Raw genomic sequence first — 20,847 nt, 5'->3', positions numbered from 1 at the left:
TGTACATAACCTCCACACAAACTTAGGACATCAACAAAGCATGCGTCATGAAATAAACCTTTTGTAGCAGTACAACATCCCTCCCTTACTGTGCGTTGTTATTATTGTAGAATAGATGGTTTACATATAATATTCCGGCATTGGTCTCGGTTTCTCTAGCTGCCCTGGGGTTAGGTATTATTAAAGACCCCAAATGAACTAGGTTCACTTTTCTAAGGATCATATGACAGATAAGTCATATATAGTAGTGTAAATTACGAGTCACACATGAACACATACTGTACATACACAAAAGAATAAAGGCTCGCCGCTATTCACTTGTCAGTTTACAGAACATGTGCAAGTAATATTTTTGAGCAGCTACTCAGGATTATATTTGGCAATGCCCATTTATGGCCAAGACAGAATTTGTTTTCAAATCAAGACGGCTGACTGGTTTTTCAAAAAACATTAGGACTTGAAATATTCAAAGACTTGCACACATTTTCAAAAATAGCAGATCTATAAGCTCGCTGAGCTTGTACATCTGCTGTTTTTCAATAGTTAAAGCTCAAAATAATGCGTAATAATGCATTCCCAGTTCCCCCTATGAAGAACATTCACGGGGGGCCCGCAGTGAATCCTTGTACCCAGGGCCCAGAATTTGGTGCGACACCCCTGCCTGCAATAGCAAGGGGGCAAGGGCCGAATGACCGTAACTGCTGTAGGTACTCACAGCTGGGCGCCTCCCTTATCACCCTGAGAGAGGGAGTGGAGGCCTAGCTACTACTGTACGCAGGGGCGTCACAAGGGTAGGAAAGTGGGACTGAGTTACCAGGGCAGAAGGTGGAGGGGCCCAAGTAACTTTAGCTATTGAAAAATAGCAGATCTACAAGCTCACATCTGCACATCTTTGAATACCGGTAAGCGAACATTTGTAACTCAAATTTTGCTTCCGGGGGGGGTCCCTGGAACTAAATATTTTGAGATGGGGGTCCGTGGCCAAATTCATATCATTTTGGGGGTCCTTCACATGAAAAAGTTTGAGCATCACTGACATGGAAACATGGGTTTCTTGCACACATTTTCACAATTTTTTTCGAAAATAGCAGATCTACAAGCTTGCAGCGCGGCACTCGGTGCCGCGCTGTGAGCTTGTATATCTGCTATTTTTCAATAGTTAACATTCATGGGGGGGCCCGCAGTGAATCCTTGTACCCAGGGCCCATAATTTGGTGTGACGCCCCTGACTGTGTACATAAAGTCTGTGGTGATGCTGACACTCGGCTTGTGGTGCTGCAGAGTTTGCTGCAGGTCGGTGGCCCGAGGCAGAGCGGTGTCTTATTCCTACAGTACACACGGTTTCCAGTTTCATACACACACTCGCTCACATGACTTTCAAGTCAAACGAGCCGTCGGGTCATTGGCTGCTGAGGTGTCCAGGTCTTTCAGTACTAGTAATGCACTGAAATCTGTGTATGTTGTAGCCCTTGTGTGCTAAATAACTACATACTGTACATCATACATGGGCAACTGGCAGCCCGGGGCCACATGCAGCACCCACCTTCACTTAATGCGGCCCTCAGGTTAATACCGGAATACTGATGTATTATTGATTTCAGCTGTTATAATTCAAAACATGACCTGCCATATTAGTAGCTTAATGACTAGTGTAGTAGTATTAAAATGTATTTTTTTAATGTCCAATGTATTCGTATTTAGATTCATGAAGTTAACATGAGTATATAACTAAATACGTTTGAAAATGTTACATTTCAGGATTCCAATAAAAAAAAGAACAAAAAATAATTCAGGATTCTAATTCAAAAGAGCCAAAAATAGCCGATCTACAAGCTCAAAACTTGAGCTTGTAGATCTGCTATTTTTGCTTCTTTTGTACGAGATACTAGAATGACAAAGTACGTATAGCAATATGCAATGTGGCCCTCTGGAGTGAAGGTGGAAATATAGTGGCCCTCGCCATCATCAAAGTTGCCCACCCCTGCTGTACATGGTTTAAGTGGTTACGCTTTAGCCTGGCAATGGCATGGCCAGACAAATATCGCTGCTTCTCTCCTCATTTTCAGTTTTCATAATCTGTGCAGATGTTTTATCTTCTCCTCGTCGATTCTCGTCTAGATGTCCAGCACCTGGCCTAAATACAGGCATGTGCACACAATCTTCTCTGTGAACAGTGTTCATCATCTCAAATTCAACATGGTTCGGTTTGTGCCGGCTGTGTTGGGCCGGTCTGGGCCAAGATGCCAGGGCCGAATTTATGTCCCAGTCCGGCCCTGACCTTGAGTATGGCACTGAACCGACAAGTGCTCCCGGTGCGCCGCTACTGTAAGTGGCAGCCCATCACTTTACCATCTCTCCTACGTTTCAAACGTGTTTTATTTGAGCAAAAGATGCACCGTCTCTCCTTCTATAAGCCCTATGCGTGCATATGGTGGGCCTGTATGTGTAAAAACCTGAGTGGAAAAATTATTTCCCCACAGGGATATTAATAATAAAGGTGTTAAATGTTCTATCTTCCTCATAAACCCCCGGCAGCAGGACCCCCTCGTTGCCAACATGTGTAAGGCTGGAACCCATGTGGGACTTCGCCGTATTCCATTTTCACACGAACATGAAACTGCAGGAATGACATTTTCGGGGGATTGGTTACTGTCTGTTAAAGAGACGGGACAATGCTAAAGAGAAGGGCTTTAGGGGGGTCTCCCGAGATGCAAAGAAGAACGTGCATGTGTGATAACATAATGCAACCCGTGTGCCACTGTTCCCAGAGCCGCTGGTTTACAGCGGGAGAGAAGAGAGGCTGGAGCGAACGCCCCCCGAGGCTGATGAGGAGAGCGAGAGAGAGAGAGACACTTCTCTATAGGTAATTGTGTTGGAAGTTGCTGACGTACAGAGTCACAGCTGGATCTAGTTTCCACCGGCCTCCCATAGCTATGGGCCACAGCCACTGCAGTAATGTAAAAAAAAGAAAAAAGGTATGTAGTCGCAGCACAGTGGTTCATTTTCAAGGACCCTCAAACTGACATGTAGTATTTGGCCACGGAGCTGACCCGCATCTGAAAATATTTTGTGGCAGGGACCAACAGAAGAGAAGCTTTGTGTAATTTTTTTTTTTTTTAATTATTACAAATTCTTCAAATGTCAAAGTTTTCCCCCAAACTTAAAACATAGACGATCTACAAGCTTGTAGATCTTGTGTAGATTGTAGGGCAGGGTTCCCCAATTAGTTTTCCCCAAGGGCCGAATTATGTCTAGGGTACCAAGCCGAGGGCCACAACATTGCTTGGGGCGACTGTGGCGTTCCCGCTACTCCAACGACGGTTCAGATATCGTCGTCGTTGGGTGAAAATCTTGTATGTCCAAAACCGTTCGTTTTGCATTTATCATTTTAAAAATGATTTAAACTAGTGAAAACAGCCGATCTACAAGCACACAACGCCTCGCACCGCGAGGCGTTGTGTGCCTGTAGATCTGCTGTTTTCACTACTTTTGTGCGACGGCCTTGTATGATGAAGCAGGGCTTTACTTTGCGAAAGAACGTACACATTTGGAGATACGAGGTTTCCACCCAACAACGACGATATACTAGTGTTGTAATGTTGTTGCTGCTCTTATACCACCATTATTACTGGGGTTGGTGGGGGCCAGACAGTAGCCCCCTGCGGGGCCGCAAATGGCCCGCGGGCCGCCTATTGGGGAACCCTGTTGTAGGGGTTAAACTGATTGTTATGCTGGGTAGCCCTTGACCCTTTGAGAACCAAGCCCACAACGCATCGAGGCAGCGGCGCGTTGTGGGCTTGTATGCCGTTAAATGTTTGGGTGGGACTCCTGGGCCACGGTAGCCTGTGATTGGGCTACTAGGCCAGTATTCAGATGATAGACAAGCCAGCCAATCATGTGATGCCTAATTGCCTATCTGCTCTGTGGGCCGGTGCTACTGAAGGATTAGCCTCGGAAACCCAGACTTCTTTAGGCGATCGGAAAGAAAAAGAAGCCTGGGCGATCGCGTTATGATCACTGTTGTAGGAAGTGTAGAATTTCCCTAACCAATCAGAGTGCAGAGAGCGTCGCACCAAATGTGTTGACGTCATGACGCACCAGTGTTCTCTGCGCTGAGCAGAGGAGCAGAGGGGGGTGGGGGGAGGAGAACACATGCTATTGGCTGGAGACTTGCGGAGAGACTCACCGCGCCCGCCCATCTGCCTACACTAAACTGTCCGCGTTTGGTTAGAGTGCTGAAGGATTGGCCCTCTCCACTTAGTGGCCGCCAAGCCCAAACATTACTGTAACTATCCTAAGTCGGCCCACAGGGCATATGCCCGGTATGCCAGATTCCCAGTCCACCCCTGCTCAAGGGCACCTCGGCAGTGCCCAGAAGGGGCATCGCTCCAGCTACCAGCCCGCACACACACCCAAGTCCACACTGTGATGAGGGAATAACAAACTGAATATTCGATCCCGACTCCACCCTAAGGAACTAGTCCAGGGGTCTTCAACGTTTTCAGGCCAAGGACCCCTTAGTTGAGAGAGAGAGATGAAGCAGGGACCCCCACAATCTGTTCATAGATTCCATATAGTTTCATTGTTTGACAGCACAATCATCAGTGTATTTTGGATTCATGTTAATTTATGTTTTCTGATATTTAACCACTTGAACCGTCAATACTTAATAAACTTGACCTTTCACTGTACTTAGTCTGCTCTTTTTCCCCTCCAAAGCTATTTGCCGAAATTAGCCGATCTACAAGCTTACAACGTGTGTATGAGCTTATAGATCTGCTATTTTTGGCTAAAGTTCTCAGAACCATATTCTGAGAACTTTAGCCAAAAATAGCAGCGGGGGGGGGGAACAAGTTTCTAGCACGATTTGGAGGACCACCTGTAGTAACTCTGAGGACCCCCTAGAGGTCCCGGCCCCCCTGTTGAAGACCCCTGGACTAGTCCTTCTGTTCTGTGAAAACTGTCAGATTTTCTTGTTGCATGCGTTGACTCTCCAAATATTTGGAGAGTCGTGGTCTGAAAAGGTTGAGAACCAGTGCCCTAGATCACTAAATAAAGCATAACATGACTGTCAACAACACAGGTGATGTACTATATAATGCTAGCAGGTGTAAATCCTAACTATACATTTGTCAAGAGTTTAAATGTGCACTCTTATCTTATCATTGACTGTATTAAGAAGTCTTGAACATGAAATCGGAGAAGCTAGTTGTTCTTGTCATCATATAAAGAAATATCTTATATTTTTGTGTTTGCATAGGTAATTTACATAGCATGAGTGTATCTAAAAACTACACATAACTGGCACGTTTGTACCTGTCCCTTAAAGGTGATACACCATGCATTTAAAAAGTATTTATGTCATATTGTTTATGTCCCAAAAACGTTTTTCAAAAGGTTTGAGGCTAAATTACCACTCCTGAATAGAGAGCCCCTCTCATTTTTGAATGGCTCTCAGAGCATTTCAGCTGCAGTACCACCTTTGGCCTGAACTGCGCCACCCCCCCCCCCCCCCCCCCCCCCCCAAATCTTTAGGAAAAAACATTTTTTTTTTTAAATATTTTTTTTTGGGAAAAAAAAAATGTTTTTTTTTTTTTTGTGATGACGTCACAATCGGCAGATGACGTCACAATCGGCAGCAAATCTGGACAGCCTGTTTTGAGAACCCGTGGGATACTTTTAACCTTCGCCTTCTCAAAACCAGAGAAAGACACAACGGTCAGAAATGGGACTTTGTGAGGATAGAAGGTGCTAGTGGGACCCCAAAAAAAGGTTTTAAAATAGGAAAAGTGAAATTTCATGGTGTATCACCTTTAAGTCTTTTTATGAGGAGTGACATATAAATACTTTTATAAGAAAGCAATGCATTTGATCACTTCATATTAGAGTGCAGAACAATAAACAATTAGACAGCTCTCATTAAAACATATTTATTCATTAACTCATTCTGTGCCAATCACGAGTATACACGTGACAGTACAGTGGGATCTCATTGTAGGATAATACAAAAGCAAAATTGCTTACCAATAAGGCACTTAAAGGTAGGGTAAGTAGGGGTGGGCGATATGGAAAAATACAATATCATCGATATTTTTCGAAGCTGTATCACGATACACGATCTTATCACGATTATTATCACGAGAGTTACTTGACAAGAACTAGACTCTCTGGGTTCCTTTTTGGAGGTCTAAGTTGAACTTTACAAGTATGTAACTCTGACAGTATACAAATGAAACCAAATGGACCCTTACGGGTCCATTTGGTTTCATTTGTATACTGTCAGAGTTAAGTGGAGACCTTCACATTTTAAAGTTTGAGAACCACTGATTTAGACCAAAATGCAGGTTTAAATTGAATTCTGCAATGAATCTCTGTATTAACGATTAAACAGGATTTTTTACAAGGCTCCCTCAATTGTATCACGATATATACGATACCTCTGAAAATGCATATCGTGGAGACATTGTATCGTCTCAACGATAATTATCACCATATCGCCCACCCCTAAGGGTAAGTGATATTTTTTGGTGAACCCATTTAAACCTGGAAAGCATCTAGATTTTAGCTACATATTGTCTTTCCGGTGGAAACCTCATCTGTCCAAAACTGTTACTTGTCAGTACATACTGTACCTTTCATACAGTTTGGGGGTCCCCGACACAAAAAACCTGCCTTATACCCAGGGGCGTCACAAGGGGGGGGGGAAAGTGGGACTTAGATACTAGGGCCCAAGGTGGAGGGGCCTTAATTATTTCATACTTTAGTTATTGAAAAATAGCAGATATACAAGCTCACAGAGCTTGTATATCTGCTATTTTTGAAAAGTCGTGAAAATGTGTGCAAATCTTCGATTATATGTATTTTTTTTATGCAAACAATTGTAAATCAAATTTTGCTTCTGGGGTGTCCATGGAACTAATTATTTTGAGATGGGGGTCTGTGGCCAAATACATATCATTTTGGGGGTCCTTCACATGACATAGAAACATAGGTTATTAAAAAAAACCTTAGAAGGATTTGAAATATTCATTAAAGACTTGCACAAATATTCACGATTTCTCAAAAATAGCAGATCTACAAGCTCGCAGCGGGGCGCTTGCAAGCTTGTAGATCTGCTATTTTTCACTAGTTAAAGCAAAAAATAACGTGTAATAATTTGTTCCCAGTTCATGGGGGCCCGCAGTGAATCCTTGTATGCAGGACCCCGAATTTGGTGCGACACCCGTGCTTATACCAACAGTATTACGGACCTGACAGGGATGGGATCAAGTGCTTCCAGTCGGTCACGCGGTAGTTTACAGTTTGCTCTGAGCAGCTTGTAACCTCCACACCTTCCTGACCCCTTCTCCTGGCGAGTCCAAAGCGCCGAACACCTGGACGTCCCCCGTGCGCTCGAAGTGCTGCAGCAACGCGTGGAACACGGTCCCAGGGATGCTGAAGTTGAGGTGAGGGTAGGTCACGGCGGCCGCAAAGTCCCGCGTGTTGCTGGACACGATGCCTAGAACACAAACGCACGACTGAGACCTTAGTCAGGGACCCACAAGCCCAAAAGCTCAAGGAATAGGGTTGAACCTGTGATGTCTTGCCGTATCGGCCCCCACAACTGTGAAAAGTGAAGATTTTTTGATGACTCATCACTTTTTACAATTTTGGGGGGCCAAAATTTAGCCAAAGGAATGTTTTTCATGCAAAACAAATGCTTGCAATGGATTCAGAATCACGAAGAACACCTAGTTTTACCCCTCACATGCTACTTAAAGCACATTTATTTTTTGTATTCTTTTCAGAAATAAAACAGAAATAAAAAGTACGGCAGAACATCACAGGTCCTCTCCCATTATCAGGGACTGGGTCCCTGACTACCTCTGCTATGTAGACCAGGGGTCTTCAACGTTTTGAGGCCAAGGACCCCTTAGTTGAGAGAGAGATGAAGCAGAGACCCCCCAAAACTTTTTCATATATTCCATATAGTTTCATTGTTTGACAGCACAATCGTCTGTAGTATTTTGGATTCATGTCAATTTGTGTTTTCAGATATTTAACCACTTGAACTGTCAATACTTAATAATCTTGACATTCTTTTTCCTCTCTACACCAAAATCTCTTTGCCGATCTACAAGCTCACATAGCTTGTAGATGTGCTATCTTTGGCTAAAGTTCTCAGAATATGGACGCTATAGGATTCAAGAGGTTCATATTAAAAAAATCACACCCGTGTGAACTGAGCGGTGGTCGTGGAGGCTGTGCAACAGCACTACTGGGTGGGTGCAGCGGGGTTAGTGTGCTTTACAATGCTGTAGTTTCTTCACACACTCTAATTTATTTGACCCTAAAACATTCAGTTTGTTAATAATAATAATAATACTTGACCACACATGCTGACCCACCCTTCCCCCCTGTGTGTGTGTGTGTGTGTGTGTGTGTGTGTGTGTGTGAGAGAACAACAGCGCCCCTCCCTTAACATGTGTGGTCAGAAAAGGTACTGCAGGCTTGAGGCTACATACACGGACGGCCGGACGGCCGGACGGCCGGACGGACGGATACCCACACACACGGCCACGTATAGGAGACGGTGTGACCACTGCTCAAAAAGGAGAAAAAGGTTTCTATCACACACAGATTTGGAAGACCCCCTGTAGTGACTCTGAGGACCCCCTAGGGGTCCCGGACCCCCTGTTGAAGACCCTTGATGTAGACCATTGTTTCTCAAAGTGGGTGCTTCATATTATTGACAATATAAAGGATTTGGGGATTGAGGATCACAATATAAATAGGCAATCACACTTGCAATTTCACAGAATGTCACCTTTCTAGTTTGGATAACTTCTAGCCGGTGAAATAACAGTGAAATTAACAGCTTTCAAACGGTTGTCCACATTTTGTGCATGTCATTATAGGGCAAAGATTTTCACATTTCCAAACATGTACACAAAACAAATATCGATAATATCCGATGCACAAGCACTGTGTATAATCACGATGAGTTGTGAGCTTGTATTGGCCATTTTAGCCGTTTCTTTTTAACATTTCTGAAAGTATAAAACAGGGCTTAAGTGGTTGAACTGTTCCTCATTTTGCTGGTGTCCCCATGGAAACCCCATCAAGGACCCCTGGGGGGCCCCCAGACCCCACGTTTGAGAAACCACTGCTTACTATATAATAGCACTGGAGAAAGCACTATTTCTGGAACATGCTGCTATAGATGTTGGTCCATGTACTGTATTATGTCAAGCACAGTAAACACAGTCACACTAGAGATTTCCATGGACAACAAGTGCCCCCTAGTGATCGGAAAAAGGCCTTTTTCTTTTTTACCCAGCAGCTCTCCTGAGTGTTTCCGCACAACAGCGCCCCCACTGGCCCCTGCCTGCACTGCACAGGTGGTCTGCAGCATGACAGGCCGCTGGTTCCAGCTGACAGCTTTGGAGAGGATTCCAGAGGTCAGAGAAGGGCCAGAGTTCTGACCCAACCCGCCATAACCCAGCACCACCACCTCCTCACCTGCAAGCACAACCAAACACACAGGGAGAAAGGAAAGTCCTCGATTGTTGTTTCAGACAGGGTTCCCACACATTTTTACCAATTCATTTCTAAAACTTTTCCAGAATATTTAACCCAATTTCCAGGAACAATAACAATAATACAATAATAATAAGAACAATAATTCAGCTCAATAACAGGTCGCTTACTCCTATATGCGCAATGCCCAAAGACAGGTAGTGTATGCCAGTGGTTCTCAACCTTTTCAGGCCGTGGCCCCCAAAATAATCATATTTTAACTGGGGAGTAGAGGAATTTTGTATAACACGGTTCTATTGTGAAAATAGCAGATCTACATGCTCACAACGCCTCACATGTAGATCTGCTATTTTCACAATTTCTGCCTATTTGACAATTTGGCCAATTTGATTTGTCATTTCAGAGGTATCAACAAAATCAATAACCAAAGACAATGCATAGCTATTTTTTCCAGGACCTTCCAGGACCCTTGATAAATTCCAAAACCTTTCCAGTACTGGAAAAATATTTTTCTAATTTCAAAATATTTCCAGGAATTTCATGACCGTGGGAACCCTGTTCAGAGGTCCTGTGAGGCAAGGCAAGGCAAAGCCTATTTGTATGACACATTTCAATGACAAGGCAATTCGATGTGCTTTACATAAAACATTAGGCAAAAGAACACATCATGAGTAAGAGGACATTTGAATGCAGTGAAAAGGACGGGAAAAAATATGTTAAACACCTATCTCTATGAAAGCTATTCAAGACAGAGTGACATTTGACAAGGACATTTGAAAACAAGAAGAAAAAGAAGTGAAAATAAAACGGGGAAAAGAGAATAAAACTACAGTGCAGACTAATAGTTAAACATCTTTCTAAAAGGCAGCAGCAAAAAAACTGACTTTAGCTCTTAGAATTTAGAAGAACAAAGAGGCGATAAAACTGCCCACCTAATGCACATTTAATAAATGGCATGTATCGTTATACATATGGGCAAACTTTATGGTCTATGACAGGGGTCTTCAACAGGGGGTCCGAGACCTCTAGGGGGTCCTCCAAATCGTTGTGTGATAGAAACCTTTTTTTTCTCCTTTTTTATAGCATCCATATTCTGAGAACTTTATCCAAAAATAGCCGATCTAAAAGCTCACAAAGCCTCGTGCTGCGAGGCGTTGTGAGCTTGTAGATCGGCTATTTTTGGCAAAGCGGTTTGGTGTAATAATAATAATAATAATAAAGCTTTATTTGTATAGCACCTTTCATGACATGAAATGCAGCTCAAAGTGCTTTACAGAGCAGAAAATGAAGCACAGTTACTTAACAGAAAAAATAAAATACACATGAATACAATAAAGCAGAACAATAAAAACATAAAACATTGAAGAACAATTTCAGAACAGTGTGGACGTCAATAGCATCAAAGAGATAAAAAAATAATTCAGCTAAAAGCAAGAGTAAAGAAATAGGTCTTGAGCTGTGCTTTAAAGCTATCCACAGAGGCTGCCTGTCTTAGGTGTAGTGGGAGTTTATTCCAAACTGTCGGTCCGTAGAAGCAGAAAGCTGCTTCACCATATTTTTTATATTTCATTTTAGGCACATCGAGTAGGTCAGCACTAGAAGACCTGAGTGGGCGGTTTGGAACGTATCTATGCAGGCAGTCATAGAGGTACGAAGGTGCCAGACCATTTAGAGCTTTATAAACAAGTAAAATAATTTTAAAATCAATCCTAAAAACAACCGGGAGCCAGTGTAGCGACGCTAAGACTGGAGTAATATGTTCTCTCATCTTAGCTTTAGTTAAAACTCTGGCTGCCGCATTTTGAACAAGTTGCAAACTGTCAGTTGTTTTCTTTGGCAGACCAGAGAGAAGTGCGTTGCAGTAATCAAGCCGAGAGAAAACAAAAGCGTGGATCAGCGTTTTTGCATCGTCCAATGTTAGATAGGCTCTAATTCGCGCAATATTTCTAAGGTGAAAGAAGGCAATCTTGGTGACATGATTAATGTGTGTATTAAAATTCAATTCAGCGTCAATGATCACTCCCAGGTTCTTTACAGAAGTGTTACTTTCTTTAGACAGGTTACCAAGTCTACTTATTATTGATTCTCTCTGCGCAGTAGAACCAATTATGAGAACTTCTGTCTTGTCCTCATTTAGTTTGAGAAAGTTCTCACTCATCCAGCATTTTATGCTAGACACACACGTCAGCAATGGGTCTAGAGCACAGGGGTCGTCCGGAGCTACCGAAAGGTACAGCTGGGTGTCATCAGCATAGAAATGGAAATTCACACCGTGAGCGGAAATAAGTTCTCCCAGCGGCAGTATATAGAGGGAGAATAATAAAGGACCAAGAATTGAGCCCTGTGGAATACCAGAGCAGATGTTGTGTTTGTTTGACTCAAAGTCAGCTAGATTAACAAAGTAGCTTCTGCCTGTTAGGTAGGAGTAAAACCAGGACAAAGCTGTGCCTGACAGCCCTACCCAGTGTTCAAGACGTTGTATTAGAATTGTATGGTCAATTGTGTCAAAAGCCGCCGTTTGATCCAGCAGTAGGAGAACGGATACATTTTTGTTATCAGCAGACACCCTAAGATCATTAATAACTTTTAAAAGTGCAGTTTCTGTGCTGTGTCCTTTCCTGAAGCCGGATTGGAATTTGTTGTGCACCTTATTGTTCTGCAGAAATACATCCAATTGATGAAAGATAATTTTTTCTAGGACCTTGCCCAGAAAAGGCAAATTGGAAATGGGTCTATAATTACACAGCATGGACGGGTCGAGGTTGTGTTTCTTGAGTAAGGGCTTAACTACGGCCGTTTTCAGTGTTTCTGGAAAGACACCTGATTGTATAGAGTTATTTACTATTTTTAGGATATCTAGAGGGAAAAAAGAGCAGACTAAGTACCGAGTGAAAAGGTCAAGTTTTGACGGTTCAAGTGATTAAATATCTGAGAACACAAAACGACATGAATCCAAAATACACTGATGATTGTGCTATCAAACGATGAAACTATATGGAAAAGGTTGTGTGGGGGTCCCTGCTACATCTCTCTCTCTCTACTAAGAGGTCCTTGGACTGAAAACGTTGTAGACCCCTGGTCCATAGTTTCGAGCTTGTGGATCTGCTACTTTTGCTACTTTTGTGTGACGCTTGTAGGATGATCAAAAAGCTAGAATATGGTTTCTGAGGTTGCTTCCCCGACAGCAACGATATGATGAAACACTGCTGTTACCTACAGTTCCTACAGTTGGTTTTAAATGAAAGGTACTGTAATAACACCACACCTGGCTGGAAGCACGTGGCCAGCTGTGGGATCACCGCCTGCGGAGCAGAGGCTCGCAGTCGCACCACAGCCAGGTCATACGGTGAGGACGAACTAGTGGAGAATAGAACATCTCCAGCGACATTATGGAACCTGTGGAAGAACACAATGGAGCCACAGTGAGGTAGGGCTGTCACAATTATTACATAATCGTCTAATCGTGATTATTTGACATTATCGCAATTATTTTGTCATAATCGTCATAATCGTGAATGTTGAAAAATGTCCGAAATAGTGGAAATAGCAGATCTACAAGCTCACTACGCGTCGCAACCCGACGCGTTGTGAGCTTGTAGATCGGCTATTTCCACTATCAAAGTTATTTTTTAAGTAGTAAGTTGTCAAATATGTCAGTAATTTCTTTGTATATTTAGGTTATGTGTCATATCTACCACGTACAACTTCAAAGCCTAAAAGCCAAACAGAAATGTAATTATCAACGACAAAAACACAATTAAATCGTTAATCGCCAATTATTTGAGTGACAATTAATCGTCATGTAAAATGTCATATTGTGACAGCCCTACAGTGAGGCCTGACATATCGTCACGGTTGGAACGTGACCAAGTATGCTGGTCCCTCATTGTCTGTTGATGGTGACGTCACCAATAATGCTTGTCCCCGATTGGCTATGGGCGTAAATACAAACAGATACGCCACAAAACACAGTACTCGCGCACTCTGCTGGCGCGAGTAAAAAGGGAGGGACTACTAGTGGAGAAGAGATCCAGTAGAACTAAAGGACAAATCATTAGTGTGGTTGCCTGACAGGTAGGGGTGGGCGATATGGAAAAATACAATATCACGATATTTTCCAGAGCTCTATCACGATACACAATTTTATCACGATTCTTTTACACGTTGGTTCTTATGGTTATTTTTCAAGTTACTTGACAAAAACTAGACTCTCTGGGTTCCTTTTGGGAGGTCTAAATTGAACTTTACAAGTATGTAACTCTGACAGTATACAAATGAAACCAAATGGACCCTTACGGGTCCATTTGGTTTCATTTGTATACTGTCAGTGTTAAGTGGAGGCCTTGACATTTTAAAGTTTGAGAACTCCTGATTTAGACCAAAATGCAGGTTTAAATTGAATTCTGCAATGAATCTCTGTATTAACGATTAAACAGGAATTTTTCCAAGGCTCCCTCATTGTATCACGATATATACGATATCTCTGAATGCATATCGTGGAGACATTGTATCGTCTCAACGATAATTATGACCATATCGCCCACCCCTACTGACAGGGCAACACACTGTAGTAGTCCTGGGGGAACTTTATTTTCTCCAACTTTTTTGTGAATCAGATGCCATTGGAAATTGATGTAAATCAGATGCTGTTGGAAGTTGAAGGAAAAACATTTGAGGAGTGGTGCTAGCTCGAGTATTGGTTGAGCTTCACATGACAGTTAACTTTCTGCAGAAATATAGTCACGGCACCACGCTTCCAATTTCCAATTGCATTCTTCTAGTTTTATTGAGCGGTGCAAACCGCTCCTATAAGTGGCTGTGCGTGTGTCCGTAGCCTTTTTCCTCAGCGTTTTGCTATAGTAAAGCGTAGCATCATGTTTGTCTAGTGATGTCATATGTTGTGTGTCTGTAGCCTTTTTCCTCAGCGTTTTGCCATAGTAAAATGTGTGTACGTAGCATCATGTTTGTCTAGTGATGTCATATGTCGTGTGTCTGTAGCCTTTTTCCTCAGCGTTTTGTCATAGCAAAATGTGTGTACGTAGCATCATGTTTGTCTAGTGATGTCATATGTCGTGTGTCTGTAGCCTTTTTCCTCAGCGTTTTGCCATAGCAAAATGTGTGTACGTAGCATCATGTTTGTCTAGTGATGTCATATGTCGTGTGTCTGTAGCCTTTTTCCTCAGCGTTTTGCCATAGCAAAACGTGTGTGTGTGTAGCATAGCCTGTACATCCTAGACTCAAATCCTAGTCTGAAGAAGTTATGCAAGCACGACCACCGCTCATTTCACATTGGGTGTGATTTTCTTTTGTTGTGCTCAGGTGTTGCGCTCTGAAAATAGCAGATGTGTGTGTGTGTGTGTGTGTGTGTGTGTGTGTGTGTGTGTGTGTGTGTGTGTGTGTGTGTGTGTGTGTGTGTGTGTGTGTGTGTGTGTGTGTGTGTGTGTGCGTGCGTTCAGTACAGTACCCGTCCCTGCGGTGGAACCTCAGAGTGACAAATGACTTCCCGGCGACGACGTGCCGGCAGGTCAGAGCCAGCCGAGGGGCGACCAGGACCCCGGAGCCCCAGAAGTGTCCGCTGTCCACCAGACACACCGTTGGATACGTGTCTGCTGCCTGACAGCTGGGAGGAGGAGGAGGGGCCGTGATGCTGCTGCTGCTGCTGGACAGATAGCGGCCAGTCGCTCCCCGATGGAGGACAGACGTCAGCGCGTCTCGCTGGGGGTCTTCAGTCTTCATGCAACACACAATGTTCCTGATGATCACCTGCAAGGGGCAGAGGGGTGCAAACAGTTAACTAATGCATTTACTCGATCATTACAATTTTAAAAGAAAATGATAAATTAATACAATATAAATGGTTAACCCATTTAGACCTTTTGACCGATTCTAAAAAAAGTTTGCTGAAAAACGTATGTTGCTTAGGGCTGCAACTAATCGGACGATTATTTAAACGATTCATCGATTAATCGGATTATGGCACTTATTTAGCTATCACCTTATAAATTTGATTTGAGGTTCTTTTAGACATGTTCTAACTAACAAAAAAGACATTAGAGATGAATAATTCATGAAAAAAATACATCATTTATTACATTTTGCTCAGCTGCCGATTAGGTTGCTAATAAAAGACAAATAAACAAAATAAATACCCTTTTCTGACCGCATACATTTGATTAAAGAATAGCTACATATTTCTCAGGCTAAACAAAGGTTAACAGTACTCTTTTCAAATAGGTAATTTAATATAAATATAATAATCAAGTCATAGTTTTTGTTCTTGACCCTATATATTCCTGCACGGTATTAATAGAAATTCTAGCAATTAGTTGCCGATTCGATTACGATTACTATTAGTTGCAAACTAATTTAATAATCGATAATTCGATTACGATTAATCAATTAATCGCTGCACCCCTAATGTTGCTATATACAAGACATGCTGGCTTCTTTGGAATCCAAATGACTGAAATTAGGGATGCGGTATTGGTACTCGTGGTATCGGTACTCGATACCGATACCGGCCTATTTTGCGGTATCGGTACTCGTCCGATACTGCTCACAAAGCGCCCGAGTACCCTGTGTGTTCCGCCAATTCGCCTTTCTCTCTCTCTCTCTCTAAAAGTATCAAAAGTAAAAATACAAAATGTTTGAGCATAGCAGATCTAGAAGATCATGCACAGTACAGGAATTTCCATGGGCTAAACCTGAAAAAAAAAGTGAAATGTGTGGCAGTTGTGCCATGTTCTGGGAAAGCAATGCAATTTAATGTGTTATATACAGCCAGAAAGTGAGGAACATCTGATAAAAAAAAAATAATAATAATAATTTAAAGACATTTTGTATTATTAATTCTACTCGTATCGGTACTCGGTATCGGCGAGTACTCAAAATGAAGTACTCGTACTTGTACTCGGTCAGCAAAAAAGTGGTATCGGGACATCCCTAACTGAAATCAATCGTGGCGACAGAGAAGTTGAATCCATCCGCCCACCTGTGCCGAACACACGAGGGTGAGTCCTATCCACTCGTTGGCCTTCCAGCACAGCGGAGACACGATCACGCCGACCAGGTCCGCTCCGCCGCGGTTGCCCCCGCGAGGGAGGAAGAGGCCCCCGCCCTCTGTCCCTGGCAGACAGCGGGCGTCGGTGAGGATGAGGGCGTTCTCCTCCCCCGCCAGGTTGCTGACGATGCCCCTGCTGAGCGAGCTCATGAAGATATCTGTAGACGCAGAGCAGGGTTACTGTTATAACCCATTTAGTCCTAGAATTATTGAATGCTTTAACCAGTGAAAAATAGCAGATATACAAGCTCACAGCGCGGCACCGAGTGCCGCGCTGCGAGCTTGTAGGTCTGCTATTTTTTGAAAGAGTCATGAAAATGTGTGCAAATCTTTGAATATATGTATTTTCAAAGTGAACGTTTGTAACTCAAATTTTGCTTCTGGGGGGGTCCCTGGAACTAGATATTTTGAGATGCGGGTCCGTGGCCGAATACATATCATTTTGGGGGTCCTTCACATGAAAAGGTTTGAGAACCACTGACATGGTAGTCCCTCAAGAACAGACCAACTGAGCTCCAGTTAAGTGAAAAGGACCTTTTCTTTGACGATGGCTGGCCAGATTGCTGACATAGAAACATAGGGTTTTTCAAAAAACCTTAGAAGGGTTCAAAAGACACTTATAGAATCGGGTCAAAATTCTAATTTTCACGATTTTTCAAAAATAGCAGATCTACAAGCTCACAGCGCGGCACCGAGTGCCGCGCTGTGAGCTTGTATATCTGCTATTTTTCAATAGTTAAAGCATAAAATAATAATACACTATAATGTGTACCCGTTTTAAACTCACAAAATAACGAAAACCAAAAAAATCTAACTGGACAGAGAAAATTTGTTCTTGGCTTTAGTCTTCTTTGTCAGTATTTCATACATGAAATCTTCCTGTTATTTTACGATTTTTTTTTAACTGAAGATCAAAATAAAATCTTTCTCACATTTCATTGGATCACGGCGCATTGTGAGCTTGCAGATTGGCCATGTTCACTCTTTTTCTGAACTTTTGGTAAAGAGACCACATGTTTTAAACTTAATCTAAAACTAAGCCTTAAAAAATATATATAAACTAAACCAGCAAACCCACTATCAAAACTATACTGAAATTATAAACATAAGGGAAAAATTGAATAAAAACAATGGCGCCCGCTGGCCTACTGGTCCAGTCGCATACCACTTAGGCATTGCCACATCGGCATGAATGCCTGGCGGCATCGCCGGTTCGATTCCTGGTCCGGACGACCTTTGCCGTGTGTCACTCCCCGTCTCTCCCCCCATTTCCTGTCAGTCTACTGTTCTATCAATAAAGGCATAAAAGCCCCAAAACAAACCTTAAAAAACAATATTAAATGAAGATTTCTAAATCTGCAATAACAACCTTGGCACAGAGAACCAAAGGGGGTTCCACACGCAACCACCGTGAATCCCTTCTGGAGAGACGAACTCCTGGTCCAGGGCAGAGGCCTCGTGTCTGAGGCACCGCCGTCCACAACGACACGGTCAGCCTAGGGGTGGGCGATATGGTGATAATTATCGTTGAGACGATACAACGTCTCCACAATAGGCCTTTTCAGAGGTATCGTATATATCGTGATACAATTGATGGAGCCTTGTAAAAAATAGTGTTTAATCGTTAATACAGAGATTCATTGCAGAATTTAATTTAAACCTGCATTTTGGTCTAAATCAGTAGTTCTCAAACTTTAAAATGTCAAGGTCTCCACTTAACTCTGACAGTATACAAATGAAACCAAATGGACCCGTAAGGGTCCATTTGGTTTCATTTGTATACCGTCAGAGTTACATACTTGTAAAGTTAGATTTAGACCTCCCAAAAGGAACCTAGAGAGTCTAGTTTTTGTCAAGTAACTTGAAAAATAACCATAAAAACCAACGTGAAAAAGAAATCGTGATAAAATCGTGTATTATGATATACAGCTTGGACAAATATTGTGATATTGTATTTTTTCATAGCGCCCACCCCTAGGTCAGCCCTGAGCACCGCAAACCAGCCCAGAAACTGGCAATCTCTGGCCAGCTCCTCGTCCTCCTCCTCGCCACCGTAGAAACGCCACTTGTCGGCCTCTTTGAAAAGCGCCAGGAAAGCCTTTCTGAACTCCGGGCAGTTGACCAGCATCACCAGCTCAGCGCTGGTTTCACGTTGGCGCAGCCGCGCCGTGCTGCTTTTGGAGACGGTGCATGCTTGATGTAATGTCGATGCCGTGCACGGGTTGCCGTCTACGTGGCGCTGCTGCTCGTGGAATCTGACGCCGATGTCGAGCTTTTCGCTGACGTTGTGCGGCAGCATGAACCTATGGTCTGAAGGGAGAGGCTGCTTATTGTTATCACTGTCAATGAAACGGGAAAAGGGGAGAGCGTTGCAGATCACCATCCCAGACTGGGGGTTGAGGATGACTCCACTGCAGCTGATGATGGCGCCGTCATCATGTTTATGATGATGATGATCAGAGGTCTTCACAGTCACAACACAGCAGGCCTTCTCGACCACCTCCATTCTGTTCTGTGAACAAACATACATCAATGAACTTTGGGCTCGATTTGAATCGGGACTGTACCTATGTTCCCCAGGTTCTATGTTCACCAAGTTCTATGTTCCCCACTTAACCCTCTAAAAAAGGTTCCATGTTCCCCGCTTACCCAAAAAAGTCCTATCTACCCCAGGTTCTATGTTCCCCACTTACCCCCACAAAAAAGTTCTATGTTCTATGTTCCCCACTCTTCCAAAAATGCAGGAAACATAACTCTAAACACACATAAAGGAACATAATGGGGAGATATTTTGAATGCTAGTGGCTCAGGGGGGAACTAGGGACATCTGCGCACCATATGACTGGAGACATGATCTGGGCACTAGGGACACCTGGACGAGTGGGCACCTAAATTAGGATTGCCCACATGTTCTTAGTGCCCAGATCATGTCCCTCCATTTCCTGCATTTGAGTTGGGAACATATACCTTTTTTTGGTATGGGGAGGGTGGGTGGGGAACATAGAACCTGGGGAACATAGAACCTTTTTTGGGGGGAAGTGGGGAACATAGAACCCGGGGAACATAAGGAGGACCCTGTTTAGGGAACATATTATCCACTTTCTTTTGTTGTTATTGTATTCTAATGTGCTAATTATTATTATTTATTTTTTATGAAACAATTTGTTTGTTTTTATCAATATTATAGGACATGACAAGACAAGACAAGACAAGACAAGACAAGACAAGACAAGACAAACTTTATACAATCTTTAGACATTATTTATTTTACACAGAAGCAAATACAAAACAACAAAAATACCAGACAGACACCAAACAGAAATCATTGAATTATTATGTCCTGAATTAATTAATGTTTCCTTTGCTTAATGTTTTTTTTATGTAAGGCACATAGAATTGCATTGTTGTTGAAATGTGGTGCTATAATACAAATACACTTGCCTTGCCTTAAGTTGTTTCAAAAGTGTCAATGGAGGCGTCGTCATCCACGCTGAAGATAAGTGTAGCTTTGCAAATCAACCCGATTATTAACTAGCAGTCCCATAATACTGTCTGGAAACTATTAATTTACTTCAAGAGCTCTATAAAATGCGACGTAGCATTTTGTAAACATTGAAGAACCATGTTGGAAACAATTTCCTGGCTGTCCAAAGGCCAACAGTCCTCATTGGTCGAGTGTAATCTGACGACCATATTCTGAGCCAATTGCGTAGTTAGGTAGGCGGGGTCATAGAGGATGCTTGTTTTCCTGTCTGGTGTATCCCTGTACTGTAGTAACAGAGATACATACAGTGACACATGAATGAATGAATGAATGAATGAATGAATGAATGGACTAATTGAATAATTGACTAATTCATTAATTCATTAATATTGTATAGAATATATTAGTTCTCAAACCTTTTAATTTGAAGGACCCCATAACCCCATGTACTTTTCTACACTCTCAGAGTTACAGACCTGTAGGTCCATTTGGAAGCCCCTAAAGCAGGGGTTTTCAACAGTGGGTTCTCAAAGCTACAGGGCTTGTAGTTCGGCTATTTTTGGCAAATAGGTTTGTCGGTTTGGTGTAGAGGGGGAAAAGAGCAGACCAAGTACAGAGTGAAAGGTCAAGTTATAGGCTATCAAGGGTCCAAGTGGTTAAAAGTGGTCTGAAAATACACATTAACATGAATCCAACATAGGCTAACCTGATGATAGGGCTGTCAAACAAGTCTATGAATCTATCTATCTATGAAAAGGTCTGCAACATAATTTTATACAATACG

General features: G+C 42.7%; 1 protein-coding gene across 2 annotated transcripts; it reads right to left on the bottom strand.

The window, feature by feature from the left end:
- Positions 1–6,788: 6,788 nt before the first annotated feature.
- Positions 6,789–19,085, bottom strand: tysnd1 (trypsin like peroxisomal matrix peptidase 1; the record flags this gene model as incomplete). 2 transcript variants are annotated; one of them, XM_080740241.1, is made up of 7 exons in its annotated part: positions 6,789–7,498; positions 9,316–9,501; positions 12,785–12,915; positions 14,984–15,282; positions 16,511–16,737; positions 17,949–18,075; positions 18,552–19,085. In XM_080740241.1, the coding sequence occupies 7 exons, from the start codon at positions 19,083–19,085 to the stop codon at positions 7,296–7,298; spliced, it is 1,707 nt and encodes a 568-aa protein (XP_080596367.1). In that variant the 3' UTR covers positions 6,789–7,295. The 2 variants fall into 2 exon arrangements, with proteins under 2 accessions (XP_080596367.1, XP_080596368.1); XM_080740242.1 differs by lacking the exon at positions 9,316–9,501.
- Positions 19,086–20,847: the final 1,762 nt, after the last annotated feature.

Source organism: Nannobrachium achirus (assembly GCF_963921795.1).
Source record: "Nannobrachium achirus genome assembly, chromosome: 13".
NCBI classification, from domain to species: domain Eukaryota; kingdom Metazoa; phylum Chordata; class Actinopteri; order Myctophiformes; family Myctophidae; genus Nannobrachium; species Nannobrachium achirus.
Note: the sequence above shows the minus strand (reverse complement) of the source record. Positions and strands in the feature narration are given on the sequence as shown.